Raw genomic sequence first — 19858 nt, forward strand, 5'->3', positions numbered from 1 at the left:
TCCAACACGCAGGGCCCAGTTACACACCCCACCAGGGAATTCACCCACCCACCGCTGTGGACACTCCCTCTGCCCAGGGAGATAGCTTGTGTGTGACTCGTGGGGCCCCCAGGATGTCAGGGCGATAAGCTGTACCCTGCTCCGGATGCCACAGGATAAGGAGGGGGAGCGCCTACGATAAGGAGGGAACCGTGGGGTGGCAGCTGGGCAAGGGCACCCCCCGCCCGTCCTGACTCCATCCCCTCCCCTTCCATATGAGGAAGTCTGGCGTCTGATTAGAGGTGCTGATTCTCTCTCAATTTCTTCTTTGTGAGGATGAGATGGCAGTGAGGATCTGGCTTAATTTGGAGGTAAGTCTTCTTTCCATTCTTCTGTCCTTCAATCCTCCTTCTTTATACTTCCAATTTTCCTCTCTCTTTGTCTCTTCATCTCTTCCCTTTTCCTGTGACTTGTGCCTCTTTCCTTCCCTCTTCTTCAGTTTCTACCGTTTGTCTTTCGGTACCCCCATAACTGATTCTCTACTGCTAACTCACTTCAGTCATGTCTGACTCTGTGCGACCCCATAGACGGCAGCCCACCAGGCTCCCCTGTCCCTGGGATTCTCCAGGCAAGAACACTGGAGTGGGGTGCCATTTCCTTCTCCAATGCATGAAAGTGAAAAGTGAAAGTGAAGTTGCTCAGTCGTGTCCGACTGTTATCGACCCCATGGACTGCAGCCTACCAGGCTCCTCCGTCCATGGGATTTTCCAGGCAAGAGTACTGGAGTGGGGTGCCATTGCCTTCTCCAAACTGATTCTCTACCACTGCTCAAGTCTCTGGATTCCTGTCTCCTTTCTTCCCATCCTCACCTCTCCCCAGCCCCTGCCAGTTACCCCAGGCTCCCCTGAACTCTATGGTACTGCAGGCTCAGGGCCACCCCTCCACTGGCTACAGCGAGACAGGAAACCACACCCTTTCATAAGTGACATCATGGAATAATGCTTCTTCTTTCCTTCAGCCCCCAGCCCCTTAACACACACACATACACTCATATACACACACTCTCACAGACATACACAGCTTGGCTGGAGACCAACCGGACTGTGAAATAGCACTCCAAGCCCCTCCCCACTTGTCAAGCTTTTCGTGAATCCTTCAGGTGCCAGATGGCCAGGGAGTCAGCAGGTCACACTTCCTAGCAGATGTCCTCGAGATCACCTGGTTTTAGGGGCAGGTGGGCTGTCGGTTTTGCAAAGCAGAAAGACAGATTAAGGATACTTCCATCCTCCACATCCTCGGGAACCAGCATCCCATCCCCACCCCAACTTCAGTCTCCTCCGAGATTTAAGCCTCTGCCCCCTAGTAGCTCCTCACCTGAGATGGGCCAAATGGATGTTCTCATAGACCTGGATCTCGGGTTTGAACTGAGGAAACGAAGCATCTGGAGAGAAAAAGCCATATGAAGTGCAGCAGAGAAGTCACCAGGTGACTCAGAGCTATCTTCCTTATCCCACCTTCTCCCCTAGAGAAGAAGGATAGAGAGGTGAGATATGAATCCACCCTTCTGGGAAGGAAGGACTCACTTCTGTGTTGAGCCCCCTGGGCCCTCTGCCTCCAGAGCATGACGCCAAGGACCACAATGGTGAACCCCTGACCCACTGTGAGCAACAGTGTCAGGATCCAGGCCACATCCCAGTCTGCGGAAGGGGCACAGAGGGCAGGGGAGGCATCCGTGGAGGCTGCAGTTAAGGGCAGGACAAGAGGGATTAGGAGGGAGGCTGGGAGGGGAGTCTGTCCCTTGTGTCCCAAACAGAGGCTTTCCCCCCATAATTTGGTGGGTTTTTCCAAAACAAGACTTCCTTGCCCCCAGTATCCACTACCCCACTTAGCCTCTCACCCTGACCTCATGAACCAACATTGATATTGAATGGTGATGCCCCCACAGGCTACACACAGACGGCTAACTTTGGGTTGAACCATCAACCATAACTCTGATTTTTTTCCTCATGCCCTACACAGTAATTCACCCTTTTAAGAAAATAAGAACGTGCCTTCTGTTTATTCATTCTTCCATTCATCTACTCCACAGGCATTCGCTGAGTGCCCCCCACATGCCAGACCCCAGATTAGGTGCTGAGGACGCAAAGGGAAATAAAATCCCATCCCTGCCCTTTGCTTACCAAAATAATGGCCATTTGCTCCTCCCTCCTGCCTTGTGAATGGGTTATTCTACATCCAATAGCATTCTTTCTCTGTATAATGGACTTCTTATTGTAAAACAATTATATATTTTTTCTCCTTCTGCCTCCACCATCAATGGGCCATTATAACATCGGTGCATATATCCTTTCTTCAACAAACAACTGCCCCAGCAGTACTTCTTACTTTCTTCCTTTCTGCTAAGGGCTATTCCACAAAAATCATAGATTATCCACCAGAATTCTTCTTCTCCCTGTTGGCTTATGGTCTGTCCGATGAGAAATCTGGCTTAACCAACCCCCTTTTCTGTTATGGATTCAATCGAGAAAAGAAAAATAGCCCTCCTCCTACAGGCAGTGGAGGAAAATAACAGCCAATAACAGATTCCCTAACTAGCAGTAGGGGATGTGTTGGAGGCAAAACTCCCTTCCCTTATTGTCACTCAGTTCACCTGCCAGGCTAAAGCTGATCCCTTTGTTCTGAGGCACAAGGCAGCGGATGATTCCTGGTTTACGTGCCCTGGGCTCAGGAAGCCCCTCCCCAGGACACACCAAGAGCAGGGTAGCCCCATCACCCCAGAAGGACTGCACATCCCCCTTCACAGGACCCTTCCCCTCCTGCCAGGTCACAGAGTCCAGGCTCCGGGCAGGGACCACAGAACACAGGAGGACAGAGCAGGAAGATCCATCTGCAGCCCTCGCAGAGAACTGGGATCCTGGAGGGAGAGAGGGACTGCTCAGTTCTTTGTCTGGACTTCCCTGGCTCCCAGCAGCCCCTGGTCTGCAGGCCCCCCACTCACCTCTGAGCACGGAGACGTCATACACCCTCCAGTTCTGGTACCTGTAGCGCTGACCCAGCACGGCACACCAGTACCGCCCGGCGTCTCCTGCCTTGGACCCTTCCAGCCACAAAGAGTAGTTTCCCAGCAGTGTGAGCCTGGATTCTCTTCTGGGCTTCCCAGGGTCTCGGGAGGGCCTGGCCACTTGGATGTGGGCCACTAAAGCAGTGGAGGAGCCTGCTGCCGGGCTGTGGAACCAGGACAGGAATTCGTCCCCATTCAGGGCAGGTGGTGAAGGACATGGCAGCTCTAGTGCCTCCCCCAAGACCACATAGATGGCCTGGATGCTGTCTGTGGGGAGGGGGCAGTGTGAGACCAGAGACCTCCATCAGGTCAGCGATCCCACCCCTCCACCTCCCACCCCTGGCTTCCTCCCTTCTGGGGTCCCCCAGCACTAGGCCTGACTGTGAGCTCCTTTCTCAAGTGACAGCTACAAAAAGCGAGACGGAGAGAAGAGGATAAGGCTTTCCCCACCTCTCCTCCAGCGAATGCGGGGATCTGAGGGCAGGAGGGCGAAGGCTGGAATAGCCAACAAATGCCCGTATCCCTTCCTTTCACTTTTCCTTTTCTGAATGAGCATTTACGTGTCCGCTCTTATTTTCTAAAGGTGCCTGATCTGGACCCTCATTGACTCTGAATCTTTCCTAATATTAGAGGCAGGGGGAGGTCAACGGGTAGATCTATCTTCGTGAGCCAAACACCTTCCCAGACCCCTAAGGAGAAACAGCAGCAGTCCCTCCCAACCCTGTGGAGAAGTGAAGAATCCCCCTACCCCTTCTCCTTACCTGTTTCAGCCTGGGGAAGCCCACATAGGAACAGAAGGAGGAGAAATAAGACAGCCATGGGGAGAGCTTACCAAGTTCTCTTGTCTGGGACCTGCTATTCCCAGGGAGGAAACAAAGCCCAGATAAAAGCCTATATTCCCTAGTCTGGAGTGACATGGGCCTCTGAGGGGGATGGGAATGCCGGGGAGATAAAGCCCAGCTGAATGTCCACTGGGAAAAAAGTAGCAACCACCTTTCCATGCCAAGAAAGGACCAGTTCAGGCCGCTCCAAGGATAATCTCCTCATGCTTCAGACTCCACATCGGCTGAAGAACTCAGATCAAAGACTCTCCGTGCTAAGAAGCCTGTGCAGGGACTTGCCTGGTGGTCCAGTGGCTGAGACTCCACACTCCCAATGCAGGGGGCCCAGGGTTCTATCCCTGGTCAGGGAACTAGATCCCACCTGCCGCAACGAAAGATCCTGCATGCCACAACTATTCATAAAAAAAATATCCTGCAACTAAGACTCAGTGCAGCCAAATAAATTAATTAATTAAAATAAATTTAAAAAGGACTTCCCTGGTGGTCTAGTGGTTAAGAATCTGCCTGCCAATTCAGGGGACATGGGTTTGACCCCTGGTTTGGTGGCTTAGTTGGTAGCCTGCCTGCAATGTCGGAGACCCAGGTTCAATCCCTGGGTCAGGAAGATCCCCTGGAGCAGGAAATGGCAACGCACTCCAGTATCCTTGTCAGGAAAATCCTGTGGACAAGGCTACAGTCCATGAGATCACAAAGAGTTGGACAGGACTGAGTGAGTAACACTTATACTTTCTGGGAAGGTCCTGCATGCAGTGGGCTAACAGCCCATGGACACAACTACAGAGCCTGTGTTCTGGAGCCCATGCCCCGAAACAAGAGAAGCCTGTGTACTGCAATTAGAGAGTAGCCCCCTCTCACCGCAATTAGAGAAAGCCCTCATGCAGCAACAAAGACCCAGCACGGGCAAAAATAAATAAATAAAAAGAATTTTAATTATAAAAACAAAGAAATACTAAAAAATTAAAAAAAAAAGAGAGAGAGAAAGCAGCAGCCTGTGCAGAAGGGGTCATGGCTGTCCACCTCCCATCAGTCTGAAAGTACATTCCGTGTTCTCGCCTCCAATTCAAGAGACTAGCCATGAGGGAAGAAGCTGAGTCTTCATGTTGGTTTCCAGGGAATCTAGCACAAGTCAGCATACTCAGTCAGAATTCCCTAAATGACTGAGAATGACTTCCTTTGTGGCTGCCTGGCACATTCCAGACTGCTTCTGAGCCCCTGATGAGTATATTAAGTCGTTACTCAAGGAGAATAGCAGGGGCCTAGAGAAATCACTGATTTACCCCTTTGCCCCAGAGAGGATTCTCTTAAGGTAGCTCTTCATATTTCTCTCATAGTGTCTTAATGTGTTATTTATTTTTAAAAGCTATTTTTGAGATTGTTTTTGATGAACTATTTCATACACACCAAATACTACATCTAACATACAACTGTACAATGGCTAAATAAACTGTGGTATATTCACATAACGATAGCAACAAGAATGAACAAGTCACAATGACATGCAACAAGGTTGAATCTCACAAACATGGGAGTAAAGTCCGAAACAAAGGGCATGTGCTGTATGATTCCACGTATATAAAGTTTGTTGTTGTTGCTTAGTCACTAAGTGATATTGGACTCTTTTGCGACCCCATGGACTGTAGCTCACCAGGCTCCTCTGTCCATGGGATTTCCCAGGCAAGATTACTGGAGTGGGTTGCCATTTCCTTCTCCAGGGGCTCTTCCTGACCCAGGGCTTCCCTGGTGGCTCAGGTGGTAAAGAGTCTGCCCGCAATGTGGGAGACCCGGGTTCAATCCCTGGGTGGGGAAGATCCTATGGACTGTCATCTACTAGGCTCCTCTGTCCATAGGATTCTCCAGGCAAAATGGAGTGGGTTGCCACACCCTCCTTGAGGGTATCTTCCCCATCCATGTTGCTTAAGTCTCCTGCATTGGCAGGCGGGTTCTTTACCACTAGCGCCACCTGGGAAGCCCAAATGAAGTAAGTCAGAAAGACAAGTACCATATGACATCTCTTACATGACACAAATGAATTTATCTATGAATCAGACTCACAGATATATTTAATTAGTGCACCTTTCTGTATATATGTTTACTACAATGAAAAGCTAAAGGGTTTATATATTATGTAGGTGTAAGGTACAAACAAAAAAAAAAAAAACAGTATACCTTTTGAGAAATAGAATATTACCCTTTCAGCCAACGATCCTCTATGCTGTGTAACAGTGTTATACATTTGCTCTTTATCTTTCACATAATTGATCATTGAATTTTATGTTTTTAAATTTTATACTGTGGTGTCATGTTGTATGCAGTTATGGTTCTGAGAATTGTTCACGCTTAAGTGCGATAATTCATCCTTTTGTTTTTAACCAGTGTTTCACACATCTTAACGATACTGAATCTTCCTATTCATAACTATGGCGTAGCTATTTATTCAAGCTTTCGTTTACCTCTTTCAGTAAGTTCTGTAATTTGTTCCTAAAATCTTGCATTTCTTTTCTTAGATGTATTCCTAGATATCTTTTTTGTTGCTCTTTTCAAATGCTAATCTTACCCCTTGTTCTCACTGTCGCTCGAGAGTCTGCCGATATTAAGGGGCAGAAAAAAGTGACTTAACCATGTCTCATGATAGTTCTAACTCTCCACGATCAAAACGCCTCCAACTAATTTCTGACTACGGCTGCACCCGTAGCTCCAAATGCAGGAAACCCTGCTCAAGAAGCGCTGAAACTGTCTCAACTCGGCGCGAGGCGGAGCCGGTACGTGCTGACGTCAAGGGCACGCAACACCTTAGCGGCCCTGGGAGGGCGGGGCTGACAGGGGGACCTGCTGCTGGAAGAGCAGCGGCCCGGGCCGGGGCCATGGCGAAGCTGCTGAGCTGCGTCCTAGGCCCCCGGCTCTACAAAATCTACCGGGAAAGGGACTCTGAAAGGGCCCCGTCCAGCGTCCCTGGGACTCCAACTTCAGTCACTAACCCCCACTCCAGCTCCTGGGTGAGTCGATTCTCCCCTGGTTAAAAACATAGTACGACCCAAACCCCTTTGCGGCCTTTGCTCCCCAGAAGCACCCATTATTGGAAATAGGGGGAGACTGCTTGTCCAGCCAGTTTTCCGCAAAGTCTGTGCTCTTTGTGCTTCCTGGGTTAAAGTCACGCCTGTGGACTGACCGCCTGCTTTACTGCTGTTTGCCAGTGCTTTCTCATTCCGACTGCCACTCCTAGCTTTTTCCTTTCGCGACCCCTCACCCTGCGCTTCGTGGTTCATGCCGTTCCCAGTTGACTCCTAAATCCTGGAAGAGACCCCGCTCGGATTCCGGAGCTGGATGATTTTGCCATCAAACTCTCAATTTCCTCGTACCCCGTGCCTCACCCGGTTCCGTTTATCTCCCCTGGCCTTGAATTTCAAAATGACTTCTGCAACATTTAATATATCCGGTCTCCCCCACCCCACCCCTAGTCTACCTTAGAGACCTCAGGATTATTGTGTTCAAGAAAGCCGGTGAGGTGGTAGGCAGTGCCCCTAAATGCGCTCTTCCTTTTTATCGGTAGTCTCCAATTATGTTCATTGTACTCTACAAACTGCCCACCCCCGGCCACATTCTCTTCCTTAATGAATCTGCTCTTCCGATGCTTTTCTTTCCCTTTTAAAGTTGTCATGGTGTCGTTTCTTCCCTAACCCCGATCCCCATCCTCCCACAATCCATTTGAAACTCGGTTGTGGAAAAGGAGCAAAAGTCGGCCAAAGCTGCTTTCACTTTTGCTTCCAGGTCCAGCCCCCTGTGTTTGTTCTCAGGATCTGGAGTGAGAGATCAGGTTATGAGTCAGGGTGGGGAAGAGGGGAAGCAGAGACATCCAAGGAGAGATGACTTAGGGGGCTAGGACTAGAGTGTTGAACACACATCAGGCCTTCCAAAAGGGATGGTGGAGGCCTTGTCAAGTAGCAGGGTCCTTAATTCAGCCATCTGTTTTGGCAGGATACGTACTATCAGCCCCGTGCCCTCGAGAAACATGCTGACAGCATCCTGGCACTGGTATGTCTGCCCTGGCATCTGGGACTACCGCATCTTTTCAGACCCAGTTGCCCTCTTGAACCTTCTCCTTCCCATCCTGGGAGAAGGCAGTGCCCCTGGGGGTGGGGGATGCTCTGGGCTCTGCAGCGGGCATCTCCAACACACATACACACAGACAGCTCTCCAGCGTGCATACTTGGTACTCCCCTTTGGCCTATGCACGGCTTTCTCTGGGGCAGCCTGAACCGTGGGGAAACCGTGTTTACGTTCGGGACCATCCGCAGGTGCTGAGTCCTGCAGTCCCCAGTGACCTGTCCTCCCTGGCAACTAACCTCTTTGGCTGCAGAGACAGCTGTTCTCTCTGGCAAGGTTCCTTTGGTGACATTTGTGCATCTCTTAGGGACCGGGCCAGGGACTGTCCTGAGCAGGGCTGATTGAAAAGGCTTGATTACCTTGAGTGGAAAGAGACTGGTCTTTACGTGTGATGAAATTATGTCCAGAGGTGATGAGAGGAAGAGAATAGAAGCTGTGCCTAGTTTTCCCAGCCTCTGTTAACGCTCTGACACACTACCTTTCAGCAAATAATTGAGCACCTACTGTGTGCGTGGTGTCATGCACAGAATAGGTACTTGATGTGATATCCCTCAGGTTATTCACTTTGCTCAGAGCCTGGACCTGGTAATGGCAGACCTGTGTGTATGTGTATTGATTGCTTGTTCCTGTCTCTCTGCTGCAGGCTTCAGTCTTCTGGTCCATCTCTTACTACTCCTCTCCCTTCGCCTTCTTCTACTTGTACAGGAAAGGTCAGTGTGACTTCAAAGGTGGTGGGACAGGAAATGGGCAGATCATTGGCAGCTGAGCCAATTCCCCAATGAGGAAAGGGGACCTGTGATGAGGATGGCTTGGCTTCCCTCTTCCATCAGGCATCTTCTTCCTCTGAGGGCCTGCTGTCCCCCAAAGAGGGTGTAGTGGGGAGGTTGGGACTGAACTTGGAAGAGGGGCTGGGGGACAGTGGGGAAAGCTTTTCACATAATCCTTCTCCCCTCCCAGGTTACTTGAGTTTGTCCAAAGTGGTGCCATTTTCTCACTATGCTGGGACACTGCTTCTACTGTTGGCAGGAGTGGCCTGCCTCCGAGGTAGGTGGAGAGGGAGCCTGGTTTGGATCTGTCCATCATTGGGTAAATATTTATTAAATACCTTCTGCAAATACCTTTTGGTGCTAGGCCCTGAGGGGAAGTAATCAGTGGTCAAGACATGATCCTTTCCTTAAAGGGCTTGGGTCATAAGTATGAACAGATACTTAGCAAAAAGGTTTGCTATTATCTAGAAAAGCTGCATATACCCTCCAACAGCTCCATACATATCCATGTATGTTTGTAATAATCCTAAACTGGACTCTATGACCCCACATAGCAGGATGGATAAATACATTAGAAGGTCGAGTCCTACCACAGAACACCAGAGAGCAAGGCACTGAACGAACTGGTTACACTCAGCTACACAGATGAATCTCACAGATGCAACCGGGACCACCAAATAATTTATGCACTATGTTTCCATTTACATAAAGTTCCAAGGGATGCATAAATAAGCGGCACAACACTAAAGAGAAACACAGGCCTGACTGTCTTAAAAGTCAAAAGTCGGGAGAGTGATTACCTGGGAAGGGGGAGAGAACAGGCTGGGGAGGACCCCTGGTGGGAGGCAGCTTTGTTCTCTTTCTTGATCCCAGTGATCAGCCCAGGAATGTTTGTACTTTAAACATGTTTGTACTGAATGTATGCTTTATGTAAATACGTTATTATCTCACAGTTTAAAAAATGAAAAGAGATAAGCCAAACCATTGCCCTCTGGGCAGCTACACCTGATGAAAAGCGGGTAAGGGGGATGCCTAAGAAGGGAGTGGTGGGGTCAGGAGCTGGGTGGCTGCCTTTGGGTCCAGTCTGGGGTGAGGACCTTCTACCTGTTCTGCCTCCTGATTTCCAAAGGGCTGAGTTTCCTCCCCAGAGAGGCCCGCCCTGCCTATCTAAAAGTTGCTCCCATTCCTCAGTTTTGTCTTAATTTTCAAATTTTTTTTTTTCCATTAAGGGGAGAAATTAACTACAGAGAAGTCCAAAAAACAAAATATCAGAACTAAAATGCTTGTTTTTTGCGCTTATTGCTTCAAATACCTTTTGTCCATAAAATACAGGATTGGCCAAAAAGTTCATTCAGGTTTTTCTGTAAGAGTGGAAAACCCTGAACGAATTTTTTTGCCAAACCAGTGCTAAAGCATTACAGAGTTGGCGTTCCTATTGGAATCTTCCCCAGCCCCAGAAGTAACCATTGTCATCTGGTGGGGGTTTTTCTTTTTCCTGGTTTATATTTGTATACTTTTACAAAATACTGACCTCATTCCATCACATCTAAACTGCTATGAACTGTAAATGCATATCAATTGCAGAGTTTTCAAATATGAAAAAAATAATCTGCATCTCAGAATCTGTGCAAAATGACAAGTATAAACACTAGATAGCATTTGGAGGGGTGCAGTTAACATTTTTAGCATAAATGACATCATTCCCTCCAAATCATGCTTCAGCTCTTTTCATTCTCAGTATTGTATGGGGGGCACTCCCCTTGATGATACATAGCATTCTAGTTCCTTCTGCTTTTATTTTCTTTATAGCCTTTATCCCTCTCTTCATTTTTCTTATTTACTCATTTACTGTCTCTCTCCAGCCCCACCCTGCTCCCAACCAAAATGCCACCTCTCTGAGCACCAGGACCTGCGTGTCTGGTTTCCCGCTGCCTCTCCCCTGTCTGTCCCATGTCTGACACCTGTCGGGTCAGGAGAGGCCGAGAAGTCAGTTGAGACTCCCCAGCAGCGAAGAGAGAGCAGATAGGATCAACGAGGGGCTGAGCAAAGAGAAAAAAGAGCTCAGTGTTGAGAATGGCCTTGGATTCAGGGAGGGAAGGGGAAGGGAGGCAGGGGAGAAATTGAAAGGAGGCAAAGATGGCCCCAGGAGACAGGAGAAAGGAATTTGGACAGACAGGAAGAGTGCTGAGAGGCACAGTTAAAAGAGAATGAAGACAGAGGAAGGGAACTTGGATGTAATGAGGAAGTAATCATGGGATAAGAACTGTGAAACCAGATGCACGGAGTTAGAATTTGCAGGAAGGAGACAGAAAGGTAGCACTGGAGAAGGGTAGAGGGACAAGGAGAAAAGCCCAGTGGCAGCAAGGGTAAAGCCTGAGGGCAAGTGACAAGTGTTTTAAGACTGGGAAGAATGAACTTCCTGAAGGGTGGAAGGTCCATAGTCTAGGAAGAAACCAACTGGAGAAGTTAGGGAGGGGAAGAATGCCAATGGCTGGAATGTGGAGGAAGGGAGTCGTCTCAGGTCACCCGTTTCCCCAGATCCAGGGCCCTCTGTTCTTCTCTCGTTTCTCTTTGCCCATCTCTGATTCTCTTCCTGAAACCCTCCCATCTTGCTTCCCAGTTTTCCTGATGTGGTTTCCTATCCTCTCTCCACCAGGCATTGGCCGCTGGACCAACCCCCAGTACCGGCAGTTCATCACCATTTTAGAGGCAACACATAGGAACCACTCCGCAGAAAACAAGGTGAGAGGCTCCGCCGTCTCCCCAGTCACTGGCCAGCTTCGCCCAAGCAGGCAGATGGGTCTCCCCAGCCACCATGCTGGGTGTTTGCTTGCACGTGGCTGGACCCCTTCTCCCCTCCACAAGTAAACTGTCCGCCGGAGGTAATTTCCCTCCCCACTTCTGATGGAATATTCCACTAGTGCAATCCTCTACCCTCCATCTGCAGAATTGTCTAGACGTGGAAACATTCCACAGCATTTCCTAGAAGGGGCTTTCCTCTCTATCACAACAGCTTGTTCTCCCAAATGTTTGTTTATTTTTTGTGTGCATTGAACACTGTACTAGTTTTTGTTCAGGGATGGGACAAGACAGACAGGTATGTCCATCCTTGTGCTCAAGAGCACACCATGGAGCTGGGAGCGAGAAAGGCTAGGGCAGAGTGTCCTTGGAGTTGCGCCAGCCCAGCCAGTGCTGGCATGTAATTATCTTTGAGAAGGGGCTTCAGGGCCCTATAAAGCTCTTTCCTGTTACAAAGAGGTCTCTAGGTCAAACAGCTCTGACCACCATTGTCAGATTACTGGTTGCTCCACACCACCACTTACGGAGCTTTGTAAGGATGCTCCACCACGCATTATGCATACACCCCTTCTAATCCTCACAACCACAGTGTGAGGTGGCATTATTACCCTTCTTTATATGTCTGAGAGACAAAGAGAGGTTACAAGACCCAGGCACAGTCACCGAGCAAGGAGTGACTCAGGCTGTGTTTGGGTCCAGGCCTGAACAGAGCTCGCCTGAAATTTGCTTCCCTGCATTTTGTTTTGTTTCACCATTTACATTTTTGTAGAATGTTGCTATTGCTCTCTCTCAGTCCAGTTATTTTTGAAAATGTCAAAAAAAAAAACAGTCTGTGACAGAAAATAAAAAAACTATTCTCAAAATAGAGTGCTGGGAGCTCTGGGGGCGGGGGAGGGAATACAGCAGAGTGGAAGGAATACAGCGCAGCTCCCGCTGCCCTCAAAAAGCACGTGGACTGATTGGTGGAGGGAATGGAGGCACAGAGGGTCTGGGTGACCCGTGGCTGCAGGAACTGAGGGAAGGGAGGTGGCCAGGAAGATGGAAGATGGAAGTCAGAGAGAGCTTGGTTCAGATGGTGGCCCGGGTGCAGAGGGGCTCCTGTGTGTACGACTTCCCTCTTTCCCCCTCACCCAGTCTTGGGACAGATGTTTCAGTCCTTCAAGTCAGCATTGTGTGAAGGACCCAGGGGGGGAAGGGAGCAATGACCAATGAACAGGCCCCCTGCCTTCTCCCTCAGAAGCACCAGCCCCTCCAGCCACTCCTGCTGGGGGTGAGTCAGCCTTAGATTTTAGAAAAGTGAAGAGTCTTTGGCTCCTCTTCTGGAGGAGGGCAGACAGGCCAGTCTTGATACCTTAATAGGGCATCCTCTCTTTCCTGATTTTGCTGGTCCTGGCAGAACTTTCCATCTGCCAACCAGAGGGTGCTGACCTCTGCATGTCCCCGCCATGATGTTTGGGGGCCAGTCCTCTGGGTGGTGGGAGTGTCCAGGGCGGGTAGGTGGGCCTCCCCCCTCCAACTCCCCTTATCATCCCGCATCTCTCTCTGCCCACCACAGAGGCAGCTTGCCAACTACAACTTCGACTTCAGGAGCTGGCCAGTCGACTTCCACTGGGAAGAACCCAGCAGCCGGTGAGGCCCCAGTTCTTTCGCTGCCTCCCTGTTCTGACCTGTCCCCCACCTCCAGCCCCTCCTGGGGTCCAGTGCTTGCCTTCCAGCGCCATCTCCTCACTCCTAGACCCCAGCATCCTACGGACCTCAGACGTCCAGCTTGCTGCTCCTCACCCCATGCTCCCCTGCATCTTTCCGTTCCTCAGGAAGGAGTCCCGGGGGGGCCCTTCCCGCCGGGGTGTGGCCCTGCTCCGCCCAGAGCCCCTGCACCGGGGGACGGCTGACACCTTCCTTAACCGAGTCAAGAAGCTGCCTTGTCAGATCACCAGGTAGGAAGACAGGGAGGAGGCGAGCTGAGGTGGAGGGAACATGGGGTGCAGCTCCAGGACAGGGTGCTCCACTGGAGGATGACTGTCATTTATTAGGCCTGGTGCCATGGCTATCGCATTGTGTGTGTGTGAAAAACAAGAGGTTCAGAGAGCTCCACAGCCTCCCAGGTGGTACCTGAAGAGCTGGGATATTAACACAGTTGTGTCTGACACAACAGCTCTTCAGCGAGACTGAGGGGGAAGGATGAGGTTGTGGGTGGGGAGGGGACGCACGGCCTTGGCTGCTGCAGGGTCTTTTGGCGGCTGCGGCCCTAGCCTGGTCCTGCTGCTCCTTGGTTTTTCCACTGTGAGGCAGTTCCAGCCTCTACATCTTTGAACAGCCTGCCTCATAGAGTTGGTGAGATTTAACATACTCTGAAGGGCTTCCTCTTTGCCTGGATGCCCGAGAGCACGAGGTAAAGCCCAAGTAACCACAGTGACCACCTGGATCTTCCAGTGGCCAGGCCACTGTGGGAGTTTTCTGTTGCTGGGGGCTAGGAGGCAGGTTGGAAGATACCAAGGAAGGGGGTGGACTCGGTGGTGGGTTTTGGACTGCGTGCTGATTGATCAGAGGGAAGAGCCAAGTTTGAGATGTTGAGGGGGTCTGCTGGACAAGTTTGTAGAGTTTTCTGGGGACAGACCCTCCTTTGGGATTGACTGGACATGGTTAACTATCTTTTTAAGGAGTGGCACCTGCCACATCTGATGTGTCTAAATTAGTGCATTTGTTCAAGAAATATTTATTAAGCCCAGAGTACCCTATGCTAGGCTCTTGGCACCTACTACATGGTAGATAACCAGGCGTATCGTAATAAACAGTATTATTTACTTGGGGACTTTTAATAAATACATTAACAGAATCATAATTGTTAATTACTTTGCTTTTACTTGTTGTATATACAAAGTGTTATCTCATAAAACTTTCAAGATTAATATATGCATATGTGTGTCCTAGACCACGATATAAATTATCTTTAAAAGGTTGCAGTAAAAATAGTTAGAGAAGGGAGTTCTCTGCCAGTCCAGTGGTTAGGACTCCATACTTTCTCTGCTGAGGACATGGGTTCAGTCTCTGGTCAGGGAAGGAAGATCCCGCAAAACACATGGCACAGCCAAAAACCAAAAACCAAACAAAGATGTTTGAAAAATTGGTACGTATATTGGTTCATTAAGTCCTAGAAAAGGAAAAACGAAACTGTGAGGGTCAGAGGTGAAGCAGACCACAGTCTGAGTGCTAGGGCTGGGATGGTCCCTGGACTCCCCTGTTTGAGGTTCATTAACCCCGTGTTCCCCACAGCTACCTGGTAGCACACACCCTGGGGCGCCGGATGCTGTATCCGGGCTCTGTGTACCTGCTCCAGAAGGCCCTCATGCCTGTGCTGCTGCAGGGCCAGGCCCGACTGGTGGAAGAGGTAAGGCCCCCTTACCCATCAACCACCCACCCCCACAGCCTTTCTCCCCCCACCCATGAATGTGGCCTCCTGCCCTTCCAACTTGGCCAATGCATCCTCTCTGCTCAGTGTCATGGGCGCCGGGCAAAGCTGCTGGCCTGCGATGGCAATGAAATTGACACCATGTTTGTGGACCGACGAGGGACAGCTGAGCCCCAGGGACAGAAGCTGGTGAGTGGGCACAGGGAGCCCAAAGGTAGAGTGTGGGGAGGGCAGTGGAAGTGCTGGGGTCTGCTGCAGCCCTGAGGAAGCCCAGTGGGGATCATCCCAGCTCCCACCTCCTCCCTACCAACCTCTTGGTGTAGGAAATCCCTGTAAGAGAGAAATGGATGAAGGAGTTGACATGCAGGGACCAAAAAGACATCATCATAATAGTTGCCTCTGGATGCTTACCACATGCAGGGCCCCCAGAGGCTGCCCTCCCTGCCAGTAGGGGGATTTTCAGTCCCAACTGGGCTTCTTCCTGCTCCCTTTCTAGGTGATCTGCTGTGAGGGGAACGCAGGCTTCTATGAGGTGGGCTGCGTCTCCACACCTCTGGAAGGTAGGCCCATGGCTCAGCCCTCTTATCTCCGCCCCTTGGGATGGAATGTCCCCACCTCCCCACATGGATAGGACCTCCCAGGGCCTAACCACCTTCTCGAGTGAGGTTTGAGACCCTTGCCTTCGGGAAAAGCCTATTACCCATTTGCTTTGCTAACCTTACATCCCTCCCCTTGGGCTGTGTCCCTCACCCTATTATGCTCTTGGTTCTGTTCCCATGCCTCAATAGTCACATCTCTGTCCCTTCTGCTGCATCAGAACCTTTTTGTCATCTTCCCATTCTGGGAAGGCTTGGAGTTATTTGCTTCTGTGTTGGGTGTTAAGAGTTCCAGTGTCCTTCTGCTCCTTCCCCCAGAGCTAGGAGCAGAGAGTGGCCAGAGGTCATAGGCCATGAGGTCCCAGCCCTTTCTCCCTCTGTGTTACAGCTGGATATTCAGTCCTGGGCTGGAATCATCCAGGCTTTGCTGGAAGCACGGTGAGGCCTTCTTTAAATTCTTTTTCCTGAATTATAGCCTGTCTCCCTGTGGTCAGTCACTGGAGTCAGGGAAAGGGGTCTATATTTCTGTAGGACCTCCCACTCACCTGTGACCTGGGTGCCAAGGGTGGGGAGCTGCAAGCCTCCTCCTCTTACACTGGGGGTTTGGCAGGAGGGGAGATAGTGGATCTTGTTATAAATGACTGGTTTCTAGAGAGAACAGCCCCTCTCTTGGCCCTATTATTTATTTATTTTTAATGCCACTGACAGGAGTCTATTCCATTAAGTAAGATGATAGCTCTCTGAATTGTCTGTTCAGAGCTGCAGTTCCATCTTCACTGTCTATTGCAGTGTAGCTGCGGGAAGGGTCCATGCTGGGAGGGGGGTGGTGGGCAGGTGGTCTTTTGTGCTGACCCTTTGCCCTTCTTCCTGCAGGGGGTGCCGTTCCCACAGAATGAGGCCAACGCCATGGATGTGGTGGTCCAGTTTGCCATCCACCGCCTGGGCTTTCAGCCCGAGGATATCATCCTCTATGCCTGGTCCATCGGTGGCTTCACTGGTACCCACCTCCTTCCTGCCCTGCTACTGTAGGCACACTCAGGCCATCTCTCTGTCTCCCCGGGAGTGGGGTGGAGGAGAAAATAGGTGGGCTCTCTGAGTGGGTCTGGAAGAAGCTATCATATTTGAGTACACTTCACATTTCCTTCACCCTTGTGCCCTACAATTAAAAGTAGAACCTGGGGAGATCAAGGAGTAAATGTTGCCTCTGGTATTGTCTTCAGTGCGCTTCATTGTTCTCTTTGGACAGTGCCCTGGCCAAGTGAAGCGAGGGGTTAGGGCGAGACCTGGGGCTAACTTAGTAGGCAGGATGGGGTGGGCCTGTAGGGTCAGGGGGATGAGGGTAGGGGTGGGGGTGGGCAGGAGCCCCTTGGTCCTCACCCTTTCTTTCCTTTCCTGGTACCAGCTACGTGGGCCGCCATGTCCTACCCGGACATTAGTGCCGTGATCCTGGATGCCTCCTTTGATGACCTGGTGCCCTTGGCATTGAAAGTCATGCCAGACAGCTGGAGTAAGTGCAGCATCCAGGTCTGCCCTTGAGGGAAGAGGTGGGCTGGACCCGGGAGACGTTCTCACTGGAGATGGTTCCCCTCTGTGTGGGTGGGGAGTAGACCACCACATTGTTGAGAAGCAGGGGGACTCCCCTGTCTGGGAACCTCCGTTTTCTCTTCTCCATGGACAGTGGGGACCTTTGTGTTGGGCAGGGGCTTGTGTCTGCTGTCCTTTCACGTTTATCTCACGTTAGGGGGCCTGGTGACCAGGACTGTGAGGCAGCATCTCAATCTAAACAATGCAGAGCAGCTGTGCAGGTGAGGGCTGGCCAGTGTCTAGCATCCGACACCCTTCCCCCACCTCATCCCCTGTAGAGATGCTGCTGGGTGTTCAAATGCTGAAATTAGCACCAAAGTACAAGCATAAGCCACTGCCCCCATGTCCCGTGAGGGACCCTCCCACCACCCCGAATCCCTCCCAGCTTCCCTGGAACCCTGGACCTTCTCATGATCTGGCAGCTAGTCGGTTCATGCCTGGCACAGCAGGGATCTCCCAGCAAAGCCTGAAAAAAAGTACAGCTAGTGCTGGGGTGAGGCAGTCAGTTTCACCTGTCCCTGTTCTGAGGTCTCCCTCCCCACTGTGCTGTCCTCTGAAGGTACCAGGGCCCTGTGCTGCTGATCCGCAGAACCAGAGATGAGATCATCACCACCACGTGAGTGCCTGGGAACTTCTGCCCTCCCGGATCCCAGAGACAGCCAGGAAGTTGCCCCCCACCCCAAAGAATGCCCGCCAGAAACCCAGGTATCCAGACCCTTCCTCCCCAACCTCCAGTCCCTCCAGTGTCCATTCTTCTCCCCCCAGGGTTCCTGAGGACATCATGTCGAACCGAGGCAATGACCTCCTGCTGAAATTCCTGCAGCATCGGTGAGAACCAGGGTGTGTGCGCGCGCACATACATGTTTGTACTGACAGTGCAGGGAGGGGGGCAGTTCGGGGATGAGGAATGAAGAGGACTGGGTCCTGACCTTTTGTCCCGGTGCTCCTCCATAGGTATCCCCGGGTGATGGCGGAGGAGGGTCTTCGAGTGGTGAGGCAGTGGCTGGAGGCCTCCTCACAGCTGGAGGAAGGTGAAAGGGGATCTGCTGAGGGCTTTGGTTGGGGGCCTGGCAAGACCAGGATGCTGATGGGCACTCGTCTCTCTCCATGACCAGCCTCGATTTACAGCCGGTGGGAGGTGGAGGAGGACTGGTGCCTGTCCGTCCTCCGCTCCTACCAGGCAGAACATGGGCCTGAATTCCCCTGGAGCGTGGGTAAGGAGTGCTGGGGCAGAAGGGGTTGGGAAGAGCCCGGGAAGGGGGTGAATACCCAGATGGGTGGCCCATGTTTGAGCACCTTCTCTCTGCAGGGGAGGACATGAGTGCAGACGGAAGACGGCAGCTGGCTTTGTTTCTGGTGAGCTAAGGCGTGGGAAGCAGGAAGAGGGTGCCTGGATGGCCAGGGGCACAGGTGGGGCTTGGGGACGGGGGTACCCTGTAAGCATTGGAAGGAGCAGCTTCTTTAAAGTGGGTAGTTGGTTCAGAAGGTGTCTGTGCTCTGCACCCCACCTGTCCCACCTTCTCCCCTCAGGCTCAGAAGCATCTGAATAACTTCGAAGCCACACACTGCACCCCACTCCCAACCCAGAACTTCCAGATGCCCTGGCACCTCTAGGGACCACACTGGGACTCATTCTGGAGGAATGGATGGACGGAGACATGAGGAAGGACCCTGTTTGTGATTCTCTGTGTTTATTTTGCTGTTTATAGTTTCTGGCAAGCAGGGGGACCACCCCCCCTTCTCACCGTTCTCTTGCACGTTTCCCCTCATCCATCCGGCAGTACCTAACCTTCCCAACACACACCCTGCATTAAATGAATGAATTATTCCTAATAATTAATAAAAGTATTTTTTCTACCGGCTGGCTAATTTTGTGACTTCCCAGCTATCCAGGAAGCCAGGGTTGGGAGTGCGGAAGAGTTGAAGCTCCAAATGACTGGGCTTTGAGAAACCCCACTTCAGGCAGCCAATTTAACCCTTACCATCTCTGCTGTTGCCCCAGGCAATCAGCCCCCAACCTGAGTTGTCCTTGTCCAGTGGGTCCCCCACTCTTGCCTTTCCCTGGCATGCCTAGTACCATCACCACTGTGCAGCCTCCCTGGTACCTACCTAGGTCTTCCTACATACAACCACCCCAGGAGACCACGGTTGCCTCCAATGCTCACAGTTCATGAGCTCTGTTGTTTACAAAGTACTTCCTAGCACCTGACTTAGACCTACGCAGCAATTCTACCGATTTCTAGGTCCAGCCTGCATGGTTCCAGCATCAGTACCTCCAGTTTTTATTGCTTAGTTCTTGCTCTTTCCATGGGGAGTGAGGAATGGCTTGTTCCCCATGTTGAATGCAGCAAACCCTGCATAGCCTCCTCACCATGTCAAGTCTCTCTCTTCACACCCTCTTTGCAATTCAACAAACACAGGCCCTGCCAGGGACTGAGGACAAGGTGCCAAGGACTCAGGTCTTCCCAGAGCCATACTTCACTTTATTGGACAGCTGTTAGAATATTCCTGGTTTGAACCAGGAAACACTATCGGTTCCCTGTAGTGTTAGTCACTCAATCATGTCTGACTCTTTGCCACCCCGTGGACTGGAGCCCACCAGGCTCCTCTGTCCATGGGGTTCTCCAGGCAGGAATACTGGAGGGGGTTGCCATTTCTTCCATTCTATTTCCATTCCTTGGACGTTGTGGAACAGAATGAGTCCCTCTCCCACCCATCAT

General features: G+C 51.1%; 2 protein-coding genes across 3 annotated transcripts; one reads left to right on the forward strand and one right to left on the reverse strand.

Annotated features, from left to right (window-relative positions):
- The first annotated feature begins 286 nt into the window (after positions 1-286).
- Positions 287-18996, forward strand: ABHD16A (abhydrolase domain containing 16A, phospholipase). 2 transcript variants are annotated; one of them, XM_024983562.2, is made up of 20 exons: positions 287-350; positions 7855-7911; positions 8627-8693; positions 8941-9027; positions 11407-11492; positions 13105-13178; positions 13364-13486; positions 14823-14937; positions 15046-15147; positions 15455-15518; positions 15943-15992; positions 16428-16551; positions 16957-17061; positions 17296-17359; positions 17698-17754; positions 17904-17966; positions 18093-18169; positions 18254-18352; positions 18448-18494; positions 18669-18996. In XM_024983562.2, the coding sequence occupies exons 1-20, from the start codon at positions 321-323 to the stop codon at positions 18750-18752; spliced, it is 1575 nt and encodes a 524-aa protein (XP_024839330.1). In that variant the 5' UTR covers positions 287-320; the 3' UTR covers positions 18753-18996.
- LY6G6F (lymphocyte antigen 6 family member G6F) lies at positions 960-3886 on the reverse strand. Its single transcript, NM_001076194.1, is given in 6 exon segments — positions 960-1218; positions 1354-1420; positions 1563-1718; positions 2630-2893; positions 2978-3307; positions 3802-3886. Coding segments are annotated over 6 exon segments (900 nt in total). The 5' UTR covers positions 3860-3886; the 3' UTR covers positions 960-1193.
- Positions 18997-19858: the final 862 nt, after the last annotated feature.

This window comes from Bos taurus, chromosome 23 (genome assembly GCF_002263795.3).
Source record: "Bos taurus isolate L1 Dominette 01449 registration number 42190680 breed Hereford chromosome 23, ARS-UCD2.0, whole genome shotgun sequence".
NCBI lineage: Eukaryota > Metazoa > Chordata > Mammalia > Artiodactyla > Bovidae > Bos > Bos taurus.

Bases quoted from the DNA above. Each gene is read 5' to 3' on its own strand.
- ABHD16A (XM_024983562.2), top strand. From the start codon at position 321: ATGGCAGTGAGGATCTGGCTTAATTTGGAG. The intron at 7,912-8,626 runs GTATGTCTGCCC...TCTCTGCTGCAG, and splicing joins CTGACAGCATCCTGGCACTG to GCTTCAGTCTTCTGGTCCAT. The intron at 17,360-17,697 runs GTGAGGGCTGGC...TGTCCTCTGAAG, and splicing joins AATGCAGAGCAGCTGTGCAG to GTACCAGGGCCCTGTGCTGC.